The following is a 26,230-nucleotide window of genomic DNA, read 5'->3' as shown; positions in this document are numbered from 1 at the left end:
TAGAGCCAGCCCACTACAAGCCAAACAATTGGTGATGTTGCTCTTAGTGAGGAGCCGAGTCAGGGAACCCCTAGTGAGGAGCCGAGTCAGAGCCCAGTGTGTGAGGAGGGGGAGACGTGGCACACGATTGAGAGATTTGACTTTAAGTAGGAGTGCTGGGCCACATTCAATTTGACTGGAGATGGAATCCGATAGGGCCACATAAAGCCAAGTTTATTAGTTTTCTTGGCCTCCTATCGCGTACCAAGCCTCCTATTATATTTGAAGACTGGCCTGATGTGCCAGAACGTGTGAAGGAACAAATTTGGGAAAGTATTCAGGTAAAATAATTAAAAATTAAATTTTTTATAGTTATATATTATTGGGCAATTACTGATTATTATCTTATGTCTTTATTGTAGCACATATGATGTTCCATCTAATCAAGATTGTCGACACAAGTTGATTTCTTATTGTGGAACACATTGGAGAAATTTAAAACTGATCTTGCTAGAAGATATATCTTTATCGAGGTGCTAGAGGGTCAGGCTCGTCCTAATCCTCTTGATACATACCAGTTCCTTGATGAAGATACTTGGGAAGAATTTGTCAGGATTCGGACTCTAAAAAGGCTTTGGTTTGTTGATTTTTAATTGATTTAAGTTTTTTAGATTTACTTCAATTATAAAATCTAAAATTTAATTTATTAACAGGAAAAACAAGCTAAAGGGCGAGAAATTGCTTGGTAGAATCAATGCCCTCATACCTTGTCTCGTGGAGGTTATGCTAGAACTAATGATATATTGATGGCAGAAATAGAAAAAGAGAGAAGAAGAAGCTAAGTTTGATCCTTCCATACTCTTTCTCCACCATCACCTGTCTCTCGAGAGGAGAAATGGAGATATTGACATCAGTACAAGAAAGAGGGCTATACAAGTGAAACAGCACTGGAGATTGCCGAGAGGATTGTAAGTAAAATTATTATTCCTTGTCCCTTTAAATTTCTATACAATTTTATATATTATTAATTAATATTGTTATTTTTATATTATAGGATGCTCTTAGGAGCAACAAGTCCAAGGAAGCTTCATTCTAGAGGGCAGAAATGATATCTTAACAGTTGCTATAGGCAAGCCAAAGCATTTGGGTTGTGTGAGGGGCATTGAATATGGTGTGGGCTTTAAAGACTACTTTGGAGCACTTGCACATCCCAATTTAGGAGGTGTAGTGACTAGAGAAGAGCTTGATACATTGATATCCACTGTGAGACAGTAGACTAAGGATGAGTTTGAAGCTTCATTTGTAGCTCGGCTTCTACAAATGAAAGAGCAAATGAAGGAGGAGATGATCAGTATGATGAGCTCATGACAGGAGACAACTGCTGAACTAATTCATACGTCTCTTACATTTCATAGTATAAAAGGGAGTAATTTTCTTGAGCATGTGTCAAAGGGTCCTTCTGGTGACAACATTAGTGAACCGTGTGAGATATTTTTAGAACATCCTGATAAACGCTTGGTTGCTCTTGGTAGCATCTATAGCTTGGGGTCAACCATCTACTACAAGCAAATTCAAGATGATCAAATAAGAGTGGTGGTTGCAGATCCAAAAGTGTCAGATACTTTGGTTCCATTCCCTGCTGATGATGGAAGACTGTGGTTGAAGCTGTTGGCAATTTTATCCTATGGCCCAGGAGACTTGTGAATCTGGTTCAAGCTATGGTATGAAATTTCATGAATTTTTATTATGTAGCAACTTCCTAATACATGTTTTTTATTAACTATTTCTTGCCTTTTTATTATGTAGAAGCATTCCTCACTGAATCTCCCGAAACTTCCACAACCCTTGTTGACTCCGCATAAGTGAATAATCTTAATGGCGTATAATTTATCATTTGAATTCAAGAGTTTAGAAATGGATCTGGAGATTGTGGTAAGAAAGACATGATAGTGACAATTAAACAGGAAGATTTGGTTCGACTTCTGTCAAATAATCAGCTTACCACACCATACATTGAATTATTTATGATGTAAGTATGTTTTTCTTTAATATAATTGCATTGTTGTAAGTAAACTTAATCATCAAGTTTAGTAAACTAATATAATTGCATTGTTGTAGGTACCTTCATCATTTGTGCATTACATCGGGCAAAGGTGATAAGTTTAGATTCCTTTGCCCTCATCACATGACAGAAAAGGTAATACTTCAGAGTTAAGGGCCACATACCTCCAATAGAAAATATGTGAAGTCAAAAAGGACATTTTTATGGCTCCATATGTGCACTCGTAAGGATCAATTTATAATTAATAGTTTTTTTCAATATGGTTTTACTTTAACTTGTATCATATTTAGCAGGGACCATTGGCAGTTATTTGTTCTTTCAATGAAAAGCAACACTATCATCTTTTTATGCTCCCTCCATTACAAACTTGGAAAAGAAATGAAGAAGATGATAGACTTATAAGAATACTTTTACTAAACTATTTAATTTAATTTTTTAAATATTTTACTAACTTGGTGATCTTAATCATAGGGCAATGAGAACATATTAAATGTAGTCTTACAAAAGCATGGACATGAGCTCAAGGATCCCACATGGTTGAGCTAAAGGTGATGCTATACTTTATTAATATGTTCAATTATTAAGATTTCTTACTAATTTTTTATGATTTGTTTTTATATAGAGTCATAGACAACCAGTGAGGACAACTTGTGCGATCTATATGTCATGAGACACATGCTCAATATTATCATATTAGGTATGACTGAATTTACAAAAGAGGTAAATATATTTTTAAAAGTTTTATGTTATTATGTTATTTGAGATTGATTAATATGCCTATTTTATGAATCAAATTTTAGATGTTCGACAATTGGATGCATTTCCTGAAGCTGAAATTGAAGACATCCATATATTGGGCAACTTATTTTGTGGAGAACTTGTGAGGTTTTTTGTTACTTTTAGACATGTTTTAATTTTGATAGTTGATACAATTTACACAATATTAGTTTTTTTAATAGTTAAAAAGTTTTGTATAGTTGATAAATACTTGATAAACAATTATAAATGAAATGAGCTGTCTAATTTGGCAATTTTTATGCACAGGAATGGCAATTTTGACAATTTTGACAATTGTTATTTTTAATAGTTAAATAGCTTTGTATAGTTAATAAATACTTGACAAACAATTATAAATGAATTGAGCTGTCTGATTTGATAATTTTTATGCACAGGAATGGGTAAATTGATAAAATAAAATATAATATAAAAAAATTAAATACTTTTTAACCGGTTATTACCGTAACCGCTATAGAATATAATGTTTTTACATCGGTATAGTAATAAATGGTGTTAAAAGTCTATTTTTAACACCGATTGACATCCTAAATGATATTAAAAGTTAAAGTATTTTTTTATTTTCTTGTATATATTTTTAACATTGGCTTTATAACCGATGTAAAATATTATTTTTTACATCGGGTCATAACCGATGTAAAAAGAGGAACTTTCTACACCCCCTGAAACAACAAACTGCTGTAAAAAGTCATTTTTAACCATTGTAAAAAGTCATTTTTGTACTAGTGAGTCTTGGCTTCAATTTTGCATTAGTGAGTAGGAACTATTCAAAAGCTCTCTAAATTAAAGAATCTCTTGCAAATTTATTTTGTTTTTTTCTCTCTTAATAATATTGTTAAATAATTCAATTTTTGAAAAATACATTGTGATGATTTTTTCCTTGATACTTTTGTAACTTTCAATGTTGAGCAAAATCATGGTTGGTCTTCTGTTAGTTGAGGCATGGGAGATTATCTTGAAAACTCTACTAGCTAAGGAAAATACTAAAAATTCAGACTTTACAGAGCTTGCACTTATGACAGAGGGATATACTAGAAGTGATATCAAGTTTTTTCCCTGTTCTTTCTTTCATATTGTGATTCTATTTTCAAACTTATAACCTATAGTGACCATCTCTTGACACTAGATTTCTTATAAATAGAATTTGTGCACTGCTGCTGCTTATCAGCCTATTAGGGAGCTAATAAAGCAGGAGAGATTGAAGGATAAGGTAATGTTACTAACCAAACTTGACAATGTTAGCTAGTTACAACATGTCAGTATTGCTTTTCAATTTATTAAGTCTTTTAGCTGACTAGCATAAACATTTTTCTCATTTAAGGAAAAGAATAACAAAGAGACTCAAGGACAAAGTTCAAGCTGCTTTATGTCCTAAAGATGATGCACAAGAGCAATTAATTTCCTTGACCTATAACATAATCTCAATGTGCTTTCTCAACTTAATCATTATCTTTTAGCTAACTAGAATAAATTTTAAATCAACTTAGGAAAGAATAAGAAAGAGGCTGAAGACAAAAGCTCAAAAGCTACTTCAAGAGCTAAAGAGGACAAAGAACATCCAGTAATTACCTTGAGGCCTATAAACATGGAAGACATGATTCAGGCCAAGAATCAGGTATCTTCAAAATATTACATAAATGGCTATGGTTTTTGCTTGGTTTAGGCCTATAATATTTTCTTTCTAGCTCTTCTACCATTATTGGAAAATACTTACTATAAATGGATATTTGTGTAAATGATATGGGGGCTAGTTATGCTTTTAGTGTTCATTAATGATTCCATTTGATCTTAGCAATTGAAGATTCAACTAAAACATGTCGTTAGCCAATTGATTTTGGAACTTTTTTGTTTTTGTTTTTGTCATGCACCATTCTGGGAAAATACTTACAAGAAGATTAATTAAGATTTCAACACATAACCTAATCTCCCTAAATTGTTAGGTGAATATGAGATTGCTGCAAGAGATCATGAATTTTTTTGAACGGCTTTTCTTTCATTGCCCTTGAGAAAGCTTTATCATCTATCAATGGGACATATGTAGAGGAATCTAAATCTTGTATTTTACTATAGGTTCCTGTAAGTTTTGATGCTCATAGATTGATAATGTGTGAGTTGAAGCAGTAGAACAAGCTGTATGGAGAATGAGGCTTGTGATACAAATAACACCTACTTCAATTTATTTTATTTAATATCCTTGTTCTGTATCATTAGGTTAACTTTTATGAAGCATAAGATTGTTATTTTGAGTCTATGCTAGGAGGGCTGTTCCAAGATAGTGTCACTATTCAAGACTCGAGAATCACCGTATCCCATTTTAAAATCATTTACAGGCATTTGTGCAATCTAGCATTAATTCTCCTTCAAGGGAAACTATCCTAAAAGTACTATGACTAGTAGGTCAATCCTTTCTTAGAACTTGTTCAACCATATCTCAACTTTCACTTCAATTTTCCATTCTTCTATTATATTACAAAAATGTTTCCCTTAAAACCACTCATTTCAATGATATCTTCAAATAGGGGGGAAAATAAATTACACTTTTACAAGGAACCAAGGCACACCTTAAGAATGCAAATCATTCAACCTAAGCTTGATCTTACACCCAAATTATCCTTAATTAATACCCTTAACCATTCTTTAGCACACTCAGCATAATTTCAATTAACTTGACTCAGCTAATAATCACAACAATGCTTGGAAGCTAGTTTATATAACTCTTGCACTTTAAGGTGACATTTGAAGGCCTTATGAATTAAGATCTAATTTAAAAGAACAATTATCACCACAATCTATTGACTTAATTTAAAACTATCTTTGCTTGAAGAATTATAAGAAACACTTGGTATGCATCAATAATTATACTCTTAAAACATGCTCCATAGCATATAGATCTTTTCCCCAAACAACCCATTACATCAATTGAGTTCTACAAGACTTTCAAAGCATCGATTTCATCAATCAAGTTAAGATTTTTTTTAATGCATTATTGCTAGAGGAAAGAAGAAAAATAGAACATTGGCTTCGGTTATGCAAGAACTAGCGACGAATTTATTTTTGAATTTGAATCCTAATTGCCTGAAACCCACTTCAAACTTCTCCCTAGTTTCAATCAACAAGTTTGGGAAAGAGATTTTGTAAGGGAAGCTATTCGATTATGTCAATGAGGCAGAGGATTGAAAAAGAAAGAAGAGGGGGAGAGAGAAATTGGATGGTCGAATTCAAGATCTCTTACCTTTATACAACTCAACAATCCAAATGTAACAAAAGAGAAGAAATAACATTAAGCTTAGCCAAAGAAAGTTACTGACCTGAAGTACGTAGCAAAATGAAGGAAGGAAAGTATATGAAGATTGATTTGGGTGTCTCTAGCTCCCCTTGACAGCATTCATGAGCAGTAATGATGAAAGAAATGATTCAACAAACTGATTATGCTTACAAAATTTGGAAAATTAATGTAGCTTCTCAAACCAGAGGAAAAAGAGAAACTCTCAAGTGGCACTACCACAACAACATAAGAGAGGAAACAAAGCTTAATAGCCACTTCATGCCTCCACATTCAATGACTTATAGCAGATCAAAGGTTATTATTTTCTTATGTCCTTTTTTAAGGTATTCGTATTTCACTTTTTTTGTGAAATTTTTTTATAAATAATCTGCTAGTTTTCCAAATTTATTCTAATTGTTAAAAATATCACATTTGACCATTGTTTATATATATATATATATATATAGATGTCAATTAAAACAGATTAATATGCAAGTTATTGCAGTTTTTCAATTTTGGATTACTCTCTCCATTTAAAAATATAAAATATTTTTTAAGGGGTTGGATGTTTAAAAGTATAAGGCATTTTTAGTTTTTTAAAATATAATCATTATTTTTTTTAAGTTTCCCTACTAAATAAATTACTTTATATTTATTTTAAAATGGAACACCGTATTAAATAGGAGTAAATATGAAAAGACAGAATTAGTTTGAAGACAAGTAACTACTTTGTTGGGATAAAATTTACTTAAAAATACTTTATATTTTTTAATGGGGGAGTAAGCCTCAATATTTTATTTTGTTTTAACTGAATCTTTGTAATTTAATCTGTTCAATTTAAAAGCCTTAAGAGAAAATTGGGTGAAAATATTGTGTTAATTAATCCAAGAAACTTACAATATATGCACACAAGGAATAGGCAAACCTCATAATGTGTAATTAATACAAAATATTCCCTAATGAAAACACTAATATATCCAAATCAATACATAATAAAAAATAATTAAGGATAGATAATAACATTATATTCCTTTCAAATACAAAATGACTCAACATAAAACATCTTGCTTTTGTCGACAAGAAATTGGAAAGGACTTTGATGAAAGTACTTGGTGAACAAATATGTGGGCTAGTGAGTGGTTGCCAAATATGTAGAGTTGTCTTTTGAAATAATCACTTTATACATAGTACCACACAAATACGAAAAATCATAGATATGTAATTTGCATAGGAAAAATTATAATTGTTTTTCCATTTTAGTCATTATTAGAAGAAAAGTAGTTATTACTTAAATTTAAAAGGCCACTCATATTTTCTTTTAGCTTAAAGTATATTTTTGCCCTAGTACTTTTCTTTGAAAAGTGCTAGACATCCTGTATTAATAAATGAGATATTTTTCTTTTAAAACATTTTCTAGAGTAACGAAAATACCCCTCCATTAGTGATGTGTTAATGAAGGGGTATTTTTGCTCCTCTAAAAAATAATTTAGGAGGAAAATGTCTCATAATGTCCATTGTTTTTCAAAGGAATGTATGAGGGAAAAAAAATGCATTTTGACCCAATAATTAAATGTTTGACATTTATTGTAAGTGAACGTGAAATCTGACGTTGATACTCCCTCTGGTTCTAAATGTACAAGGAAATTGAGTGATTTGTTTTAGTCTCAAATTAAAACTTCAATATCCTTTGTCGTCCTCATTTTTTATTTTTTTCTCCCAAACCATCCTTATAATTAGATCATTGTTCTCTAAAAATTGAATGATAATCATATCACTACAAGGATATTTTAAGAAAATCATCTACACTTTTTACAAATAATTACCATATCTTACTTTCTTAATATATGTAAATTAGTAAATTAGTTAATTAACTCCTATATTGAGGATTAGGAGTATATATGTGAAAGCAATAATTTGAGAAAAAAAATTGAGGACTTAAGGACGTGATGATGAGGCACACTTGTTTTTGTGAGATGTATAATGCTTTTTTGGGGTCAAAGCAAGATATTAAAAACTTGAACAATCATTAGGTTGAGGTACTAATTCAAAGCTCAATAATTCATCCATGATCCATTCAGTTGTGGTCAAATTAATGCATTTTTAATTTTTAATTTTATAGTAACTTTTAATTATATACTTATAGAGAGGGAATGATTATTCGCTCACCAAAATAGTTTAAGTAATTTAATTAGATACTTTCTAAATTTATGTATTTATGATTTATTTTTTAATATTTAGATGTACGACTTTCTTTTATCTTCTAATTATCTCACCACAAAAGATGCCAAGTTTATGTACTTTTTTCATGATATTTATTGCTTTCTTTTCCTTGAATGATATTTTTCTTTTCAAGGCATCAATAACATATCCATATAGGTCACTTTTGTTGAGCACATACTCCTTAAAATGGATCCTTTGAATGGAAAAATTTCATGTTATGAAGCTGAAATTGCAATGAACCTATTTTGGACTCGTTAATGAGTAGTTTCAGAAACCACATTTGAATTTATGAGATTATCCCTAGTGAATTTTATTTTAGAAATTATAAAATTGCAGATTAAAGATGCTAAAATAATTAAATATTTGATATTTATTGTAAGAAAATGTGAAATTAATCTGACTTTGATACTCCCTCTGATTCTAAATGAAGGAGCAAGTTGAACGGTTGGTTTTGGTCCTAAATAAAAACCTCATTCTCCTTCAACCCCCTCATTTATTATTTTTCTTTCAAACTACATATCCCTAGAGCGGTATTTTAGGAAAATCATCAACATTTTTTTTTACAAATTATTAACTTATCTAATTTTTTAATCTATGAAAATTAATTAATTATCTCCTATAGTTAGGATCATGTGTACATATGTGAAAGCAATAACTTCAGGAACAAAAAAAAATTATGGATCATCAGTATATATTTAGGTAAGGCACATTTATTTTTCTTTTGTTTTTTTTAATTTTTGAGATTCTTTATGCTCATTTGGAGTCAAAGCAAGATATTAAAAACTAGAACAATCATTAGGTGAAGGCACTAATTCAAGCTCAATGATTCATTTGTGATCCATTCAGTTATGGTCAAATTAATTTATTATTAATTATATACTAAAAATTCCAAATAAGAAAGATAAAATACTGAAAAAAAGATAAGGCTAAGGTACACTTTTATCCCTAAACTATTCTCAAAAGAGCAATATTACCTTTAAACTATTAGTCATAGCAATGTTGCCTCTAAACTATTAGTCGTAGCAATGTTGCCCTTAAACTAATCAAATCGAAATAATGTTGCCGCTATCATTAAAACGTCCGTTACTATAATTTGTAGGACTCATTTTTTATGAGTCAAGGTGTAATTTTGCCCCTAAAATATTCTCAAAGGAGCAATGTTGCCATCACCATTTAAAAATATTAAAATTAAATAAAAATAAAATTATAATAATATTAAATAAAATAATATTAAATGTGAATATAAAAATAAACTTATAATAATATTAAATGTATGTGTAAAATAAATATAAGGAAAAATATAAATTGTAATTTTATAACTTATCAAATATAATAGAATCTTAATTAAGTTAGATATGAGTAGACTCAAAAGTATCTGCATTTACACTTATAATTATCAACATATTTATAAAAAAAGGGTCTCAAATTATATTTTATACATGTTAATTGTTCAAAAATAAAGTTGGCTTTTAGTAGCTTCTAATTTTTGAATTTTTCTATTTTAAAAATTTTTCAAGTTTTTTTGAAATATTATATTTAAAATGATCCAATTTTCTGAAAATCACTCCGATTTCCAACTCAACTTCGGTTTTTGACTTAATAGCTGCTTAACTCTTGTCCAATCCAGCTTAATCATGAACATATTTTTTTAGTCCAAATGAAGTAGGTAATGATGGCTTTAGTCGATAGTTATAGATACAAATGAAGATACTTTTGAGTTTACTCATATTTAATTTAACCAGAATCTATTTATATTTAACAAGTTATAAAATTATAATTTATAATATTTTATTAATATATGATAAAATTTTTTCTTATATTTATTTTATATATAGATTTAATATTATAATTTTTTATTTAATTCTATGATTTTTAAAAGGTGAGGGCAACATTACTCCTTTGAGAATAGTTTAAAGGCAAAATTACACCTTAACTCATAAAAGTGGGTCCTACTAACTACAGTGATGGACGTTTTAACGGTAAGGGCAACATTACTTTGATTTAATTAAGTTAGGGATAACATTGCTACGATAAATAGTTTAGGGGTAACATTACTATTTCGATAATAGTTAAAGGGCAAAATTACATCTTAATTCAAAAAGATATAAAAAAATTAATTTCAATATCCAAATTATTCATCAGAATTAAGGTATATCAAATGCTCTTGGTGTCCGTCTAAGTGGCAATTAATGTATATACATAGTTATTCTCCACTCAATGCTATGATAATAAATTGGAACTTTTTTAAATTTTTATTAAAGGAGGGATCAAAGAAAGAAATTAAGAAATTAAAGGAGCGGTGAATATGAAAAGAAGGATTTGACCCTTTGGCTCCATCTTCTAGCTTTCACCGTATATAGTGCCAGCCTCATTTTTCCTTTAAATGGTTTATTCTCTTTGCTCTCTCTCTCTCTCTCTCTCTCTCTCTATATATATATATATATATATCTTTGTGTTGTGTATGTATATATATATATATATATATACACACTTCCTTTTTGCCTGTCGACAACAATTACAAGTGGTTTATTTGTTCTTGTACCCCTTTTGTGTTATAAGTAATCTGCCCCGATTCCAAATTAAGTTTTGGTAAAACTTTTTACAAAATATCTTTATAATATTCAAAATCAAGTTAAATTTTGATTATAAATATATAGGAATTAACTTACTTTTATGATTCTCAAAGTTTTTTTTTTTAAATTTAACATTGAAGACATCAAACCATAATTCTCCAAAATAATAGTGGTGATATCAAATAACGGAAATACTAGTATCTTATTTTTATGTTCCTTAAAAACATTTTATTTTTGCAATTCTTGATTCTTATTATTATTATCATTTAAAAATATAAAACCTTAACAAAAATGAGACTTATTAAACTTCAGAGATTAAAAAATAAATGTTGAAGTTATTTTCTAAATTTTTATTTTTTTAATATTAAAATCCAAATAAAAAATATATTTTCACTTGAGATACATGAATATTATGGGAAAAAAATAGAGGACATTACACTTTCAATATAAATATACAAAGTCAAATAATTAAATACACATTCTTAGCAAAATTGATTGTTTAATGTATTACGAAACTATACTGGGACTAAATCACTAAAGGTATGTACATCTGGCATGAGATTGTGGGGGATGTCAAGATGGTATGGTTGATGCTGCTGCTCTAAGTCTGTTTCTTTGATTTTTATTTTCTACTTCTTTCGAGTGCCCCACTAAAAAAAAAAGTTTAATTTTCTATAATTTTTTTTAAAAAGAATAATCCATCTCAGCAGATTAAGAAGTCTGGTCGCTATCAATGCAAGTGGCATAGGATAGACAAATGGACTTTCTTGACTAAAAACAGTGCATTGTTTGTCACCTTCTATAAAGTTGCGTTTTCAGATTCAAATATAAAGGTATTAACGAATTTTATAAGATTTCTTGTTAAATACTTGCCAAGATGTAAAATATTTTTAATTAAATTTTATATTTAATAAAATAATTATTTATTTTTAATTAATCTTATTTTTTTTATATTTATTTTTATTAAATATCCTACAATAAATATAAAGTCATTTATTAATATGAGTATTTTTAAAAAAAAATAATTACACCTTAAAAGACTGAAAATGCCTTATATTTTTTAATATCTAATTCCTTAAAAAATATCTTATATTTTAAATGAATGGAGTATAAATAAGGTTATTTCTGAATTTCCCGAAACATCACCTTTAATTCCTTTGTAGTGTACATGAATTTTTTTTCCTTTTTAATTCATGTTAAGTGATAAATAAATAAATAAATAAATAAAACTGAGTAGTATTTTGTTCAACTGGTGAAGAGAATTTAGCTTATCCTATAACTTTAAATTCGAAGCTTGAGGTTTACAGCCGAGTTAAATAAATATATTAAATGTATTCTTAAAATACCCGGGGGTCCATAGATGTTAATAATAACCTCACATAGTCAGTTGATATTAGCCTAGGTGACAAGTGATAATGCGCAAGATGCTAGGATATCGAGTGATAAATTAATAAAATAAATAAATCAACGATCATGGGTATTCAAGTGTAGTGGTGAAGATGGAATGATTCTCCATCTTTCTCTCTCACTCCCTAGGGATTCTCCATTAATGTCTCCGACACATGTAGGAATTGTAGTGAAACTTGCAGGGATTCTCCATTAATTTCTCCGACACATGTAGAAATTATAGTGAAACTTGCACAAGAAGAAAACAAAAGAAAAGCTTCTTCAGAAAAGCTTCTTCTTTTGTGAAATTCATTTCACACCACCAACACAAAGGTGTGTATCTGTCTTTATATATATATATATATATATGGAAACACAAATTCATTTATAGCCAAGTTTGTTTTTCTTCTCCAAAAACAGTTTTAAAAGGAGCAGGGAAAATATGGAGCACAGCCAAGTTTTGCTGTCAGCATTGAGCATAGGGGTTGGTGTAGGAGCAAGGCTTGGATTAAGTTCAAGGCTTGGATGGAATCTTAACTCAAGTGAAGAGCTTTGGAACGAGCAGGTTGAGCAAGAGCTTCTCAGAAACGTGATTGATGGCAAGGAATGCCAGGAAACTTTTCAAGACTTTCCTTATTACTTAAGGTGATATTAACTTTAATTAATTTGTCACTTTTCAATTCATGATATATATGAAGTAATGTTATGATAAAAAATCCATGCGCCATGGAGATTTTTTGAAAGCAATGGCATTTGCTATTTTCAAATATATAATATGGTTTTAGGTAATGTACAAAACTGCCCGGAAATTTTTTCTCAAAAAACTTCTAATATTCTTAAGTCAACAATAGTACATAGGTACTCATTAACTTTATAAAAGAAACTAACTTTTTTCAATTTATTTAAGTTATGTCCTTAAGACTTAACATCAATGTTAGGCTATTTTAATGAATTTGGGAAGGTTGGCTTCTTTTGCAAAATTAATAGGTAATGCCATGCATAGTTATTTATTTAAGGATACTAGAAGCTTCTTAGAAAAAAAGTTTCAAGGTATTTTTGCACTTGAATCCTATAGTTCTCTTCATATCTAGAATTATTATGTTTAGTTAAACATATTATAGTTGTTAATTCTATTTATACCTATATTAACATGGATATGGTGTTGTTTTCTCCTTTGGAAGAATTTGATACAATTGACTAGATTAATGACCAGATTCTTGCTTTGCTTTCAAATCATATGGAAATAGGAGTTATTATACGTCATCACACTTATAACATGAGCCAAAAAAAGAGCAACTTGATAGCATAATTCTTATTCCACTGCTTTGATAGTGAAACAACTCGGGAGTTATTGATGAATGCTGCATTTGTTCATCTAAAACAACTTCACTTCTCTAGACACATCCAGAGCCTTCTACCGGCAAGTAGGGCAATTATACTTTCTGGACCTGAAGGTATTTTATCTGATTCTTATCATAAGGCACCTTCTAGAAATAATATATATATATATAGTCCTTGTTATAAGTCAATAGGTATGTTATTTATTGCCTTTGGCTCCTACACTGAAGTGTTCCTCAATTGTCTTTTCTTCATACTCCGTTTCCCATGCAATTATTCCTCTACGTCACTGATTTATGATAACAATGCATGGTTTTAAAAAGGGGAAAGTGGGAAAAATTTTCATTTTCAAACAAAGTTAATGATATAAGGGTTAAGAAGTAAAAATATCCAAAAATATTTTCTCCAAGAACCTGTTCTATCCTTAAATCAACAAATTAGAGAAGGAAGGCCCTTTTTATAAAGTTTATGGGTACTCAAGTACCGTTATTGATTTAATGATACTCAAAGTTCCTGGAAAAAAATTTAGTGGATACTTTTGCACTTTAACTCATAAATATATGATTGTTTGGGTTTTCATGTATGTTAAACCCAAATTAACTTTCCTCACAAATTTTGAAGAACTTTACATGCAAACAATTGCCAAGGCTTTAGCCCATCACTTCCAATCAAAGTTGCTGCTGCTAGATATTGTTGACTTCACCTTAAAGGTGATTAATTACTTTCACATTTTAATTTCATTTGTTTAAGTTGAATGAGAAAATATTTGTACCTGACCTATAATTCACTATATTTATAGATAAAGAGAAAATATGGATGTGCAGGAAAAAGAAAAGAACCAGTAAGTTTTTCTGCTCGCATTTGCTATGTATCTGTTTGTTATTTCTTGCCATTTTTATATATGATCAGAATTTAATTCCACTATATTCTTTTAAATATGGATCGACAAAATCACAAACATTTAACTCTGTTTGTATGATGATTTTCCTTGACTTATTTGCTTTATTTATAGTCTTTTAAAAGGTCCTTATCTAAGGTGGCTTCCAAGAGATTGCACAGTTTGTTTGGTTCCCTTTCAACTAGCGAAAATGAAGGTAATTGGATTCCATTTTACATGGAATTTAATTATAGTGAATGTAAATTCAACATTTTTAATGAGACTTATTTAAATATAATTAATTTTGAGGTTTTATAATTTTTTTTTCATTTTTAAATTTAGTTCATGTATTTTATTTTTGTTTTATTCAAATCTTTATAATTTGAATCATTAGATACGTTAGTCAATGTTAAAATTATGAATAAATTGTTAAATTTCCCGAAATAAAAAATAATTTAAACTTTATAAAAATTTTGATTTCATATTTTTGGCCAAAAAATTAATTTAATATAATGTTTACATTTTAATTAAATTTTTTATGAGAATTTTTATGTAAAAGTTTATTTAGAAAATGAAACCTAATTATATTTTATAAATTTTGAGATATAAAATTATTTAATTAATTCTAAAGTTATGTGATCTTTAAAAAACGTTTTTAATTTATTTTTTAAAAGGAAACATTCTAGGATTTTAACTCATAGGGATTAACAAATCTAATGAATTAAATTATAAGAATTCAATTAAAACAAAATAAATTATAAAGACCTTATTTAAAATTGAGAAAAGCATATGAAGATTAATTTTTCCTTGCCTATATATGATTGATAGAGCATTTAGTAATCATGTAGTATTTGAATATGAATATGCATAAAATTTAAATTTGTGATTTGCTCGTTGTTTTGAATCTCCATTCTCAGCTCCCTTGGAGAACAAAAGCAACATGTGCATTGATGAAAAACTCTTCATGAAGTTGCTTCATAAGGTGATATCATCATGGCTTCTTTCCCCAACTCTAGTTTGTTCTTTATTTGGGAATTACAATAATTGGCAAGGCTTTCCCTAAATTGTATATAACAAGAAAGATTAATAGCATTAATTCTCGCAGGTCTTGGCTTCTATCTCAAAAAAAAGTTCCATCATATTATACGTTAGGGATGTTGAGATGTTGCTTCAATCAAAACAATTATATAACTTGTTTCATGAAATTCTAAAGAAACTTTCAGGGCCAATTTTAATACTTGGTTCCCAAGTTATTGATGTCGACAATGAAATAGAATATGAGTGGTCACAAGATTACATTGCTAAAGATGACGATGAAAGGCTTGCTGCATTATTTCCTTACAAGATTAAGATCAAACATCCTAAAGATGAGAATAATCTTCAAAACTGGGAATCCCAACTAGAGGAGAATGAGAAAAAAATTCAATCTCAAGATAATCAAAATCACATTGCGAAAGTACTGGCAGAAATTGATGTTGAATGTAAAGACTTGAATTCAATCAACCACGAGGAAACTGAGATACTAAGTAGACATATTGAAGAGATCGTTGTATCTGCGATATCTCACTATTTGATGAATACCAAGGATCTCGAATATGTGAATGGAAGGCTTGTAATATCTTATGAAAGGTAAGAATTTGGTCCAATTATTTACAAGGATTGGTTTGCAGACAAAATATTTTAGTGACTAATGATCTTCAGAATTCACAGTTTGTGCCACGGTTTGGATCTATTCCGCAAAAGTGATAGTGTCAAGGATACTGAAAAGCAAGAGGCAAGGTAAGAATTTGGTCCAATTATTTTCAAGGATTGCTTTGCAGAAAAAATATTTTAGTGATTAATGATCTTGAGAATTCACAGCTTGTGTCATGGTTTGGATCTATTTCACGAAAGTGATAATGTCAAGGATACTGAAAAGCAAGAGGCTGATGGAAAGGAAGTATGTTTACATTCACTCTCATTATCAATTAACATGAGGGAAAATTGTGAATAATGATCAAATGAGTAAAAGTTAAGTTTCTAAGGTTTTTTTAGAACAAAAAATCTGCAATCAAACTTTAAGCGATCTTCAAGAATGTGCATCAATGATTCTTGAAGATTGATTGTAGATCGGAAATGCACCATCAACAACCTTCAATGCTTGGTCTTTCCTCCTAAATATTTCACCCATTTGGTCCTTAAGCATGATAATTTTCCCTAAATACAATGGGACTTAGCTTGTTCAGAATGTAACAAGCCAAAAAAAAGTGTTTAACAACAATTTATATATTGACTTCCTCATGTTATTTCATTATATTACACTCTTTCTAGTCAAAATATAAGCGTCCTTTATCAATAATCTGCATCCTGAAAAAATCATTAGTCTCATGAAAATGTTAACTATGTATTGTTTTTCATTTTTATCTTTAGTTTCAACTTGTGATAAGTGAGAAGAAGATCAGAAGTTTACAAAGATGAAACTACGTTAATAAATACAAGGGATAACATAGAAATAAAACACACATTTTGGATCAAGATTAATTGGGAGAAAATGCTTATATTTTAGACTGGAGGGAGTATTATCTTAACTTCAATTTTATGTTGGTAGGATGTTTCTCCAGATAATAAGTATGAAAAGAACATAAGATCAGAGCTTATACCTGCAAGAGAGATAAGAGTTACATTTTCAGATATTGGTGCATTAGATGAAATCAAGGAATCACTCCAAGAGCTTATCATGCTTCCCCTTAAAAGACCAGACCTCTTCAAAGGTGGACTTCTTAAGCCATGCCGAGGTATATTACTGTTTGGACCACCAGGTACTGGAAAAACAATGCTTGCAAAGGCAATTGCAAATGAAGCAGGAGCAAGTTTCATCAATGTATCAATGTCTACCATCACATCAATGTGGTATGGAGAAGCTGAGAAGCATGTCCGAGCCTTATTCTCACTAGCTTCAAAGGTTTCTCCAACTATTATTTTCATTGATGAGGTTGATAGCTTGCTTGGGCAACGATCAAGATGTGGAGAACATGAGGCTACAAGGAGCATTAAGAATGAATTCATGACACATTGGGATGGTTTATTGACAAAACAAGACGAGCAAATTCTAGTTCTTGCTGCAACTAACAGGCCATTTGACCTTGATGATGCAATCATAAGACGGTTTCAACGAAGGTATATATCTTTTCATGGTTGTCTTCATCATCCAAATATGATTATCTCTATTTTTTTCATCCTAAGACCAAATCCAAAATTCATACATGACCTTTATTAGTAGTTTGGTGGTCATAAGAAAACAAATCGATGAGTTTTCTTGGAGCTAAATTTTTAGGGCTAAGATCCCTAATGTGCTTTTTCTAATGCTATTTGTAATGCCCCAACTTTTCAATTTCATCTTTCTTTCTTTCTTTGTTTTTCTTTTTCTAGATCATTAGTTTTAACATCAAATAAGAAACATTTCAAGATCTTGAAGTCCGAAATGTTAAAGTTTTTATATATTTTCACATACAGCATACTAGTGGTTCCCTTAGTGGACATATATTACTTTTGTTACTTCCTATAGCAACCTTCTAGTAAAACTTCTATGAATTTTTTATTTGTGCTTATCCCATTGATTTCTTGGATACATAATTAAGTCTTAGTTTCAATTTTGCATTAGTAAGCAGGAACTATTCAAAAACTGTCTAAATTAAAGAATATCTTGGCAAATTTATTTTGTTTTTTTTCTCTCTCTTAGTAATATTGTTAAATAATTCAATTTTTTAAAAATACATTGTGATGATTTTTTTCTTGATACTTTTGTAACTTTCAATGTTGAGCAGAATCATGGTTGGTCTTCCGTCAGTTGAGGCAAGGGAGATTATCTTGAAAACTCTGCTAGCTAAGGAAAATACTGAAAATTTAGACTTTATAGAGCTTGCACTCATGACAGAGGGATATACTGGAAGTGATATCCAGGTTTTTTTTTCTTGTTCTTTCTTTCATATTGTGATTCTATTTTTGGACTTATAACCTACAGTCACCATCTCTTGACACTAAATTTCTTATAAATAGAATTTGTGCACTGTTGCTGCTTATCGGCCTATTAGGGAGCTAATAAAGCAGGAGAGATTGAAGGATATGGTAACATTACTAACCAAACTTGACAGTGTTGGCCTATTACAACATGTTAGTGTTGCCTCTCAATTTAATAAGTCTTTTAGCTAACTAGCATAAACGTTTTTCTTATTTAAGGAAAAGAATAAGAAAGACACTCAAGGCCAAAGTTTGGAAGTTGCTTTATGTCCCATAGATGATGCACAGGAGCAAGTAATTTCCTTGACCTATAACACAATCTCAATGTGCTTTCTCAACTTAATCAATATCTTTTAGCTGACTAGAATAAATTTTAAATCAATTTAGGAAAAGAATAAGAAAGAGGTTGAAGACCAAAGCTCAAAGGCTACTTCAAGAGCTAAAGAGGACAAAGAACATCCAGTAATTACCTTAAGGCCTATAAACATGGAAGACATGATTCAGGCGAAGAATCAGGTACCCTCACAATATTTCATAAATTACTATGGTTTTTACTTCATTTAGGCCTATAATTTTTTATTTCTAGCTCTTCTATCATTATGGGAAAATACATACTATAAATGGATATTTGTGTAAATAATATGGGGGCTGGTTATGCTTTTAGTGTTTATTAATGATTCCATTTGATCTTATCAATTGAAGATTCAACTAAAACATGTTGTTAGTCAATTGATTTTGGAACATTTTTTGTTTTTGTTTTCTCATGCACCATTGTGGGAAAATACTTACAAGAAGATTAATTAAGATTTCAGCACATAACCTAATCTCCCTAAATTGTTATGTGAATTTGAGATTGCTACCAGAGATCATGAATTTTTTGAACAACTTTTCTTCATTGCCCTTGAGAAAGCTTTATCATTTATCAATGGGACACATGTAGAAGAATTTAAATCTTGTATTTTACCACAGGTTCCTGCAAGTTTTGATGCTCACGGATTGATAATGCGTGAGTTGAAGCAGTGGAACAAGCTGTATGGAGAACGAGGCTTGTGATACATATAACACCTACTTAAATTTATTTTAGTTAATATCCTTGTTTTGTATAATTAGATTAACTTTTATGAAGCATAAAATTGTCATTTTGAGCCTATGCTAAGGGGCTATTCCAAGATAGTGTCACTATTTAAGACTCAAGAATCACTGTATCCCATTTTAAAATCATTTACAGGTATTTGTGTAATCTAGCACTGATTCTCCTTCAAAGGAAACTATCCTAAAAATACTATGACTGGTAGGTCAATCGTTTCTTAGAACTTGTTCAACAATATCTCAACTTTCACTTCAATTTTCCATTCTTCTATTATATTACAAAATGTTTTCCTCAAAACCATACATTTCAATGATATCTTCGAATAGGGGGCAAAATAAATTACACTTCTATAAGGAACCAAGGCACACCTTAAGAATGCAAATCATTCAACCTAAGCCTGACCTTACATCCAAATTATCCTAAATTAATACCCTTAACCATTCTTTAGCATGCTCAGCATAATTTTGATTAACTTGACTCAGCTAATAATCACAACAATGCTTGAAAGCTAGCTTATATAACTCTTACGCTCTAAGGTGACATTTAAAGGCCTCATGAATTAAGATCTAACTTAAAAGGACAATTATCACCACAATCTACTGACTTCTTTAAAACTGTCTTTCTTTGAAGAATTATAACAAACACTTGGTATGCATCAAAAATTATATGCTTAAAACATGCTCTATAGCATATAGATCCTTTCCCCAAGCAACCCATTACATCAATTGAGTTCTACAAGACTTTTAAAGCATCGATTTCATCAATGAAGTTAAGAGTTTTTTTTTAATGCATTACTGCTAGAGGAAAGAAGAAAAACAAAACATTGGCTTTGGTTATGCAAGAAGTAGCAAGAAACTTAATGATGAATTTATCTTTGAATTTGAATCCTAATTGCCCGACACCCACTTCAAACTTCTCCCTAGTTTCAATCAACACATTTCAAAAAGAGATTTTGTAAGGGAAGATATTTGCTTATGTCAATGAGGTGGAGGATTGAAAAAGAAAGAAGAGAGGGAGAGAGAAGTTGGATGATTGAATTCCAAGATCTCTTACCTTCGTACAACTCAACAATCCCAATGTAACAACAGAGAAGAAATAAGATTAAGCATAGCCAAAGAAAGTTACTGACCTGAAGTACGTAGCAAAATAAAGGAAGGAAGGGAAGTATAAGAAGATTGATTCGGGTGTCTCTAGCTCCCCTTGACAGCATTTATAAGAAGCAATAAAGAAAGAAATGATTCAACAAATTGACCAACCTTACAAAATCTAGAAAGTTAATGTAGCTTCCTGAACAAGAGGAGAAACTCTCGAGTGGCGTTGCTGCAACAAAAGGTTATTATTTTTTGATTTCTTTTTTTTTAGGCATTTGTATTTCAATTTTTTATGAAATTTTTAAGAATAATGTGCTAGTTTTTCAAATTTATTCTAATTATTAAAAAGGATTATATTTGACCATTGTATATATATATATATATATATATTCATGATGTGAATTAAAAAAATTAATAATTAATATACATGTTATTTCAATTTTTCCAAGTTTAAATTAACTTTTAGTTTAGTTGGAAGGTAGGGGAGTGCTTAAAATTTAGATTTGGATTTTCTTCTTTGTAAAGGAGAGGAAAGGAGAAATCAATACAGATATGAACTATTATATGAGATTTGAAAATTTAGGTTTAATAGTTTTTGTAAATACAGATTTAATTTGAACAGTTCAGATTTGCAATGGAGAGACAATAGAAAAAAAGTAAAGGAAAGAAACCCACCCTTTAAAATTTTTCCTTCCCTCCTCCTTTGGCAAACAAGGGGGAGGGGTCCCTTCTCTTCCTTTATCTCGTCTAAACATGGCAAGGGGATGGCCCCTCCCCTTGTTTGGCAAAAAGGAGGAAAATTTTCCCACTCCTCCCCTCTTTTCCAAAACCCCCCTAAAATTGGGGGATCCCTCCCCTCCCCTTTCTTAAAATTCCTTACCTTCCCTCCTCTCCAACTAAATATAGTCTTAGTAATTGATTTTACTTTAATTGAATCTTTACAATTTGATCTTTTAAATATATAAGTAGTCTGAAAAAATTGGGGGAAAATATTGTGGTTTAATTAATCTAAGAAACTTACAATATATATACAAAAGGAATAGGCAAACCTCATAATGTCTAATTAATATAAAATATTTCCAAATGAATACATGAATATATCCAAATCAATATATAATAAAAAAATTAATATAGATTATAGGGTTAAGGGGCATAAATGTTTAGAAAGCTTTTTAAAAGGAGTATAAGGTACCTTTACCTTTTAGTTGGAGCAATTTTATGCTAAAACTTTTAAAAAGGGAGCAATTTTCCCCTACCATTAACCCATAACAACATTAACTGTTAAATATTTGTGTTGCCCAAAAAATTTCCATATGTATCTGTTGAGCTAATCTTCTTCCTTAGTTCCTAAACTCTTATTCTCTCTCTTCTTCCTCTCTCTCTCTACTCTACCATCTCTCTCCTACTCAAGTCTATATGGCTATAGTTAGGAAGCTGACCATGGTCAAGTTTGCTATCAAGAGGTGGCCCCCCTCTCTCTCCAAGCTTAGCTACTTCTACTCCTGTGTTTTTCTCACTTTCCACGAGGACATGATGTTGTTGCTATTCCTCACCATAATAAGGATGACATCCTCTATCCTATCTACATCATCCGCTCCTATCATTGTTACCTTGTCTCCTTCGACATGGTCGACCATCACTATTTTAGAAGCTAGTTGCTCGGTCTACTTCTCATTGAAATGGCCTTATGGTGGCTTGTGTCTTGTTAGAGCACTTGTTTGGATGCTTTAGATCAGCATCAAGACCTCCTTGGGTCCATAGATGAGCTCCTCTAGTTCTATACTTTCTCCTTAAACTAATTTCATTCATTATTTGACAAACTATGAGTTATAAGGTATTAAATCTAATGATTCTTGCTATGGCTATTATATGTACCTATGGTGTTCTTCTATAATGAGGGGATGTGGGTTATCAAGTGAACATAGATTAGGTAGCAAATTAAATATTGCATGATTTAAAAAGGGAAGTAGCCTATCAATCTGATTCAAATCCAGGACATAAGAAGTGAGATTTGAAGGGAGATTTTTGATTATAGGCTCTTAGTAAATGCAAAAAGAGAAAGAAGAAGACAAGGAAGAGGAACAGTTTAATGAGATAAAGGAGGAGAGAACTCGAGACAAATTAGCTAGCGCCATATGTCTTGTATTTTGTCAAACTTTGATTTTAATGGTTAACATTCTCTAGATTTAATGGTGGGACAAAATTGCTCCCTTTTTAAAAATTCCAAGGCAAAATTTTTCCAACTAAAAGGTAAGGGTACCTTATATTTCTTTCAAAAACTTTTAGAACATTTTTACCCTTTAACCCTAGATTATAACACTACTTTCAAATACAAAATGACTTATGTAAAGTCCCTTAATTCATCCGAACTTTACCATCCCAAACATACCATAGCAATACAACATCAGAGTTATAGCCCTTGATTTATTTTTAAAGTGTGGGATCTCGACTTTGTAAAAAGTATGTTCAAATAAGAGGGCTTACAAAAGCGTAAACATAAATTAATGACTCAAAGAACAACAATTAATTTTCTAAAAAAAGGGCCATGCACCATGGCTCAAACTGTATACATTGCTACATGTAGTACAGAGCAATACTTTTGGTTTTTTGTCATGCACCATGGCTCACACACCATGCGCCATAGTGTATATATTAGATTTTGCTGTTAGCTTTCTGATACGAATTTCCGTTGTGGGCCATTTTTACACCTGACATCTAATTAGAGTGATTCAAGTACTCATATAAAGCTTATGACATTATCTATCTAATGAGATAAGTTTAGATATGATCCAATATTTTGACCAAAAATTAAACACTTGGGGTGTAAAAAGTCACTTTTCCTTTTAAAAATAGCACCCTAAATGTTCAATTCTTATTCCTTATCTCATTAGACCACTTTAGGTCTTGAACTAAATCCAATAGGACCAAATACACATGATTAACACATTATATTATACATACCACATCAAATACTCCTTTTAACCTCTCAATGCCACATTACATAATTGTGAACTTATATAAGGCACAAGCACACATTAATATACACACATATACTTATTTCACTTTCAAACATCCAACTTCCATATATGGGGCTAAGCCTCATCATAAAGTTAGGAACCACAAATACTCTTAACTCATATAAATAGGGGTAAGCCTCACAATTTGGTCAAGCTTCCCACAATCACATAATTTCACATAACAAATTTATGTACAATAAAAGTGGAATAAGTTATACAACACAACATAAACTTTCTTGAATAACATCTAGGCCTACCCATATATTCACCACTGTGATACATTCAATGAGATGCAATACCACATAAACAAGCAAGTTTTCAACAACAAAATTATATATCCATATTCATAAATGCTTATGCATCCTAGTTGGCAACTCAAATATTTAATGACATATTTATATATTCATTACACTAAAGTGGTAATACCACTACTAGTCGTGGGTACTCTTTCCTCATTTTCTTTTCTGGCTTTCTCATGCTCTCTTCACCTGTATACAAAGGTGATGAAGTGAGACATATATCCTAGTAACTTGGATAAACCCCAATTATCGGTTACTAAGTAAAATCATAAATAAGAGATAAAGTAGCATGTATTTTAATAAAGTAGTATAAATAAGCATATACATCAAATCATACTCAATCAATCCACTATGCTCATACACTCTTTGTTCCCCCTAACGGAGCAAGGTATATAGTTGAACTAAGACTTCTAACCTTACACAAAATAGGGCTCACCAAACCTCTATCTCAGTCTAGGGAACATTAGTATGGGTGGTCTCTTAAGTCCCCATTAGTGAAGTATTCTCAACACTTGGACTATCAGGACTTTCTAGCCTTGCACAGAGTAGGACCACGACCCCCTACTATTAGGGTACACTTATGGATCATTCTCCTAGGTCCTTCCTGGCAAAGTAAGCTCTATACTTAAAATCTTCAGGACTTTCTAACCCTATACAAAGTAGGGCTGCAATCCCCTACCTTAGTCTTGGGTACATTTATGGATGTAATACACATGTCTCTTCTTATACATTTTAAGCATCACTCACACACCTGCATGTGTATTTCTTTCACAATATTGCTACTCTATCAATTCATAAATCACAATACATATAGTTACAAAGTACTTATAAATAATTAACAAACTAATAAGTAAATGGGTTACTCTAGTTACCTTTTTTCCCTTCTTACTAAGGGTTACTATTTGTACTAAACCTCTTAAGTTAGTTCAACTTCCTCAAGAAAGCTTCAAATGCTCAATCTACATAATGAAAATTCTTCAAGCAGTTTCTAACACCTAACACAGGCATTAATTTGGCTAAGCCAAATTCCTTAATATATAAAACAACTTAATTAAAGCCTTTTGAGTTCATATAATACTTTCTCTATTGTCACTTGCCCTTAAGCTACTCAAATGAACACAACACTCTTTTAACTCAATTATTTCACAACTTTCTCCCATTTTAACCTAACAAATAGGGTTAATTAAGCCTATATCCTTAAAGTTAATCATTAAACTTTAGACTAATCGTAAAATCTTATTTTCACACTTGAAAGCCCTTTTTAAACCTTTTTCTTAGATTTTAACTTCTTAAAACTTTCTTATTCAATTTCTCTATTAGCCAAACTTAAAGAAATTAGGGTAGAAATGTAGCACAAGACTATACGATATTTACCCAACAAGTCGCTAGCAAAGTAAGCCTCTAAAGTCTAAATATTTCAAGCCCTAATAGAGACAAGCTTTCTCTCCTCTTCTAATGTGTTTTCCTCACTCCTAACTTTTGATTTCATGAGCTGATCACGTTAGTTTTAAGTGAATTTTGTGTAATGCGTTACTACACATGATTATATGCCACAGCACATGGCATAGTAATGTTAATCTCACTCATGCTCATGCATTTCATCTTGGCTTGCCATTCCACCCTTCAATCTCTTAACATATCAACTAACCAACATTAAATTTTAACTCAATATCCAAACCACAATTCAATCCACTAATTACTAATTTACCCTTAATTAGCACCTAGTTTTCCTAGATTAAAATTTAAGATGTTACAACTTAATAGAAAACATCTTGAGTTTGTCAACAAGAAATTGGAAATGACTCTCATGAAAAGGCTTGGTAAACAAATTAGCAGGCTAATGAGTAGTTGCTAACTATATAGTGGTCTTTTGAAATAACCACTATGTAGTACCACATAGATATAAAAAACCATAGATTTGAAACCAAAAACTACAAATAATGGTTGAAAATATGGAACATTATCCTTTCATTTAACAATATACTAGGGATGACAATGAGGTAGTATTGAGGGAGAGTGATGTTGGTGAGATTGAGAACCATACTAATTAGATGATGACGCATGGTGCCATGCATGTACATAAAACATAGGAGAAGGGATGTACATCATGTTGCAAACCATAGCTTGAGTTGATCATATGAGTACTAAAGATGAAGATGAAAAATTAAAGTTTGAAGTAAGAGAGATGTTTGAGCAAGAGAGAGGGTTAAGTGCAAATTGGAGGAGGGGGGTTGTGAGAGAA

The 26,230-nt window shown here is 30.7% G+C and overlaps 1 protein-coding gene across 3 annotated transcripts; it reads left to right on the top strand.

Annotated features, from left to right (window-relative positions):
• The first annotated feature begins 12,667 nt into the window (after positions 1-12,667).
• On the top strand, positions 12,668-19,804 carry LOC129285887 (suppressor protein of bem1/bed5 double mutants-like). Of its 3 annotated transcripts, none has more exons than XM_054921847.1 (15): positions 12,668-12,925; positions 13,613-13,734; positions 14,240-14,328; positions 14,418-14,459; positions 14,631-14,712; positions 15,413-15,477; positions 15,709-16,124; positions 16,197-16,274; positions 16,356-16,434; positions 17,083-17,651; positions 18,299-18,434; positions 18,531-18,599; positions 18,711-18,785; positions 18,879-19,007; positions 19,461-19,804. In XM_054921847.1, the coding sequence occupies exons 1-15, from the start codon at positions 12,723-12,725 to the stop codon at positions 19,542-19,544; spliced, it is 2,238 nt and encodes a 745-aa protein (XP_054777822.1). In that variant the 5' UTR covers positions 12,668-12,722; the 3' UTR covers positions 19,545-19,804. The 3 variants fall into 3 exon arrangements, with proteins under 3 accessions (XP_054777822.1, XP_054777821.1, XP_054777820.1); XM_054921846.1 differs by having other exon boundaries at positions 15,601-16,124; positions 16,206-16,274; XM_054921845.1 differs by having other exon boundaries at positions 15,601-16,124.
• Positions 19,805-26,230: the final 6,426 nt, after the last annotated feature.

This window comes from Prosopis cineraria, unplaced genomic scaffold (genome assembly GCF_029017545.1).
Source record: "Prosopis cineraria cultivar Desert tree isolate PC_DT_omini unplaced genomic scaffold, ASM2901754v1 PC11, whole genome shotgun sequence".
Taxonomy (NCBI): Eukaryota; Viridiplantae; Streptophyta; class Magnoliopsida; order Fabales; family Fabaceae; genus Prosopis; species Prosopis cineraria.
The sequence above is the reverse complement of the archived record's forward strand: the minus strand, read 5'-3'. Positions and strand labels throughout refer to the sequence as shown.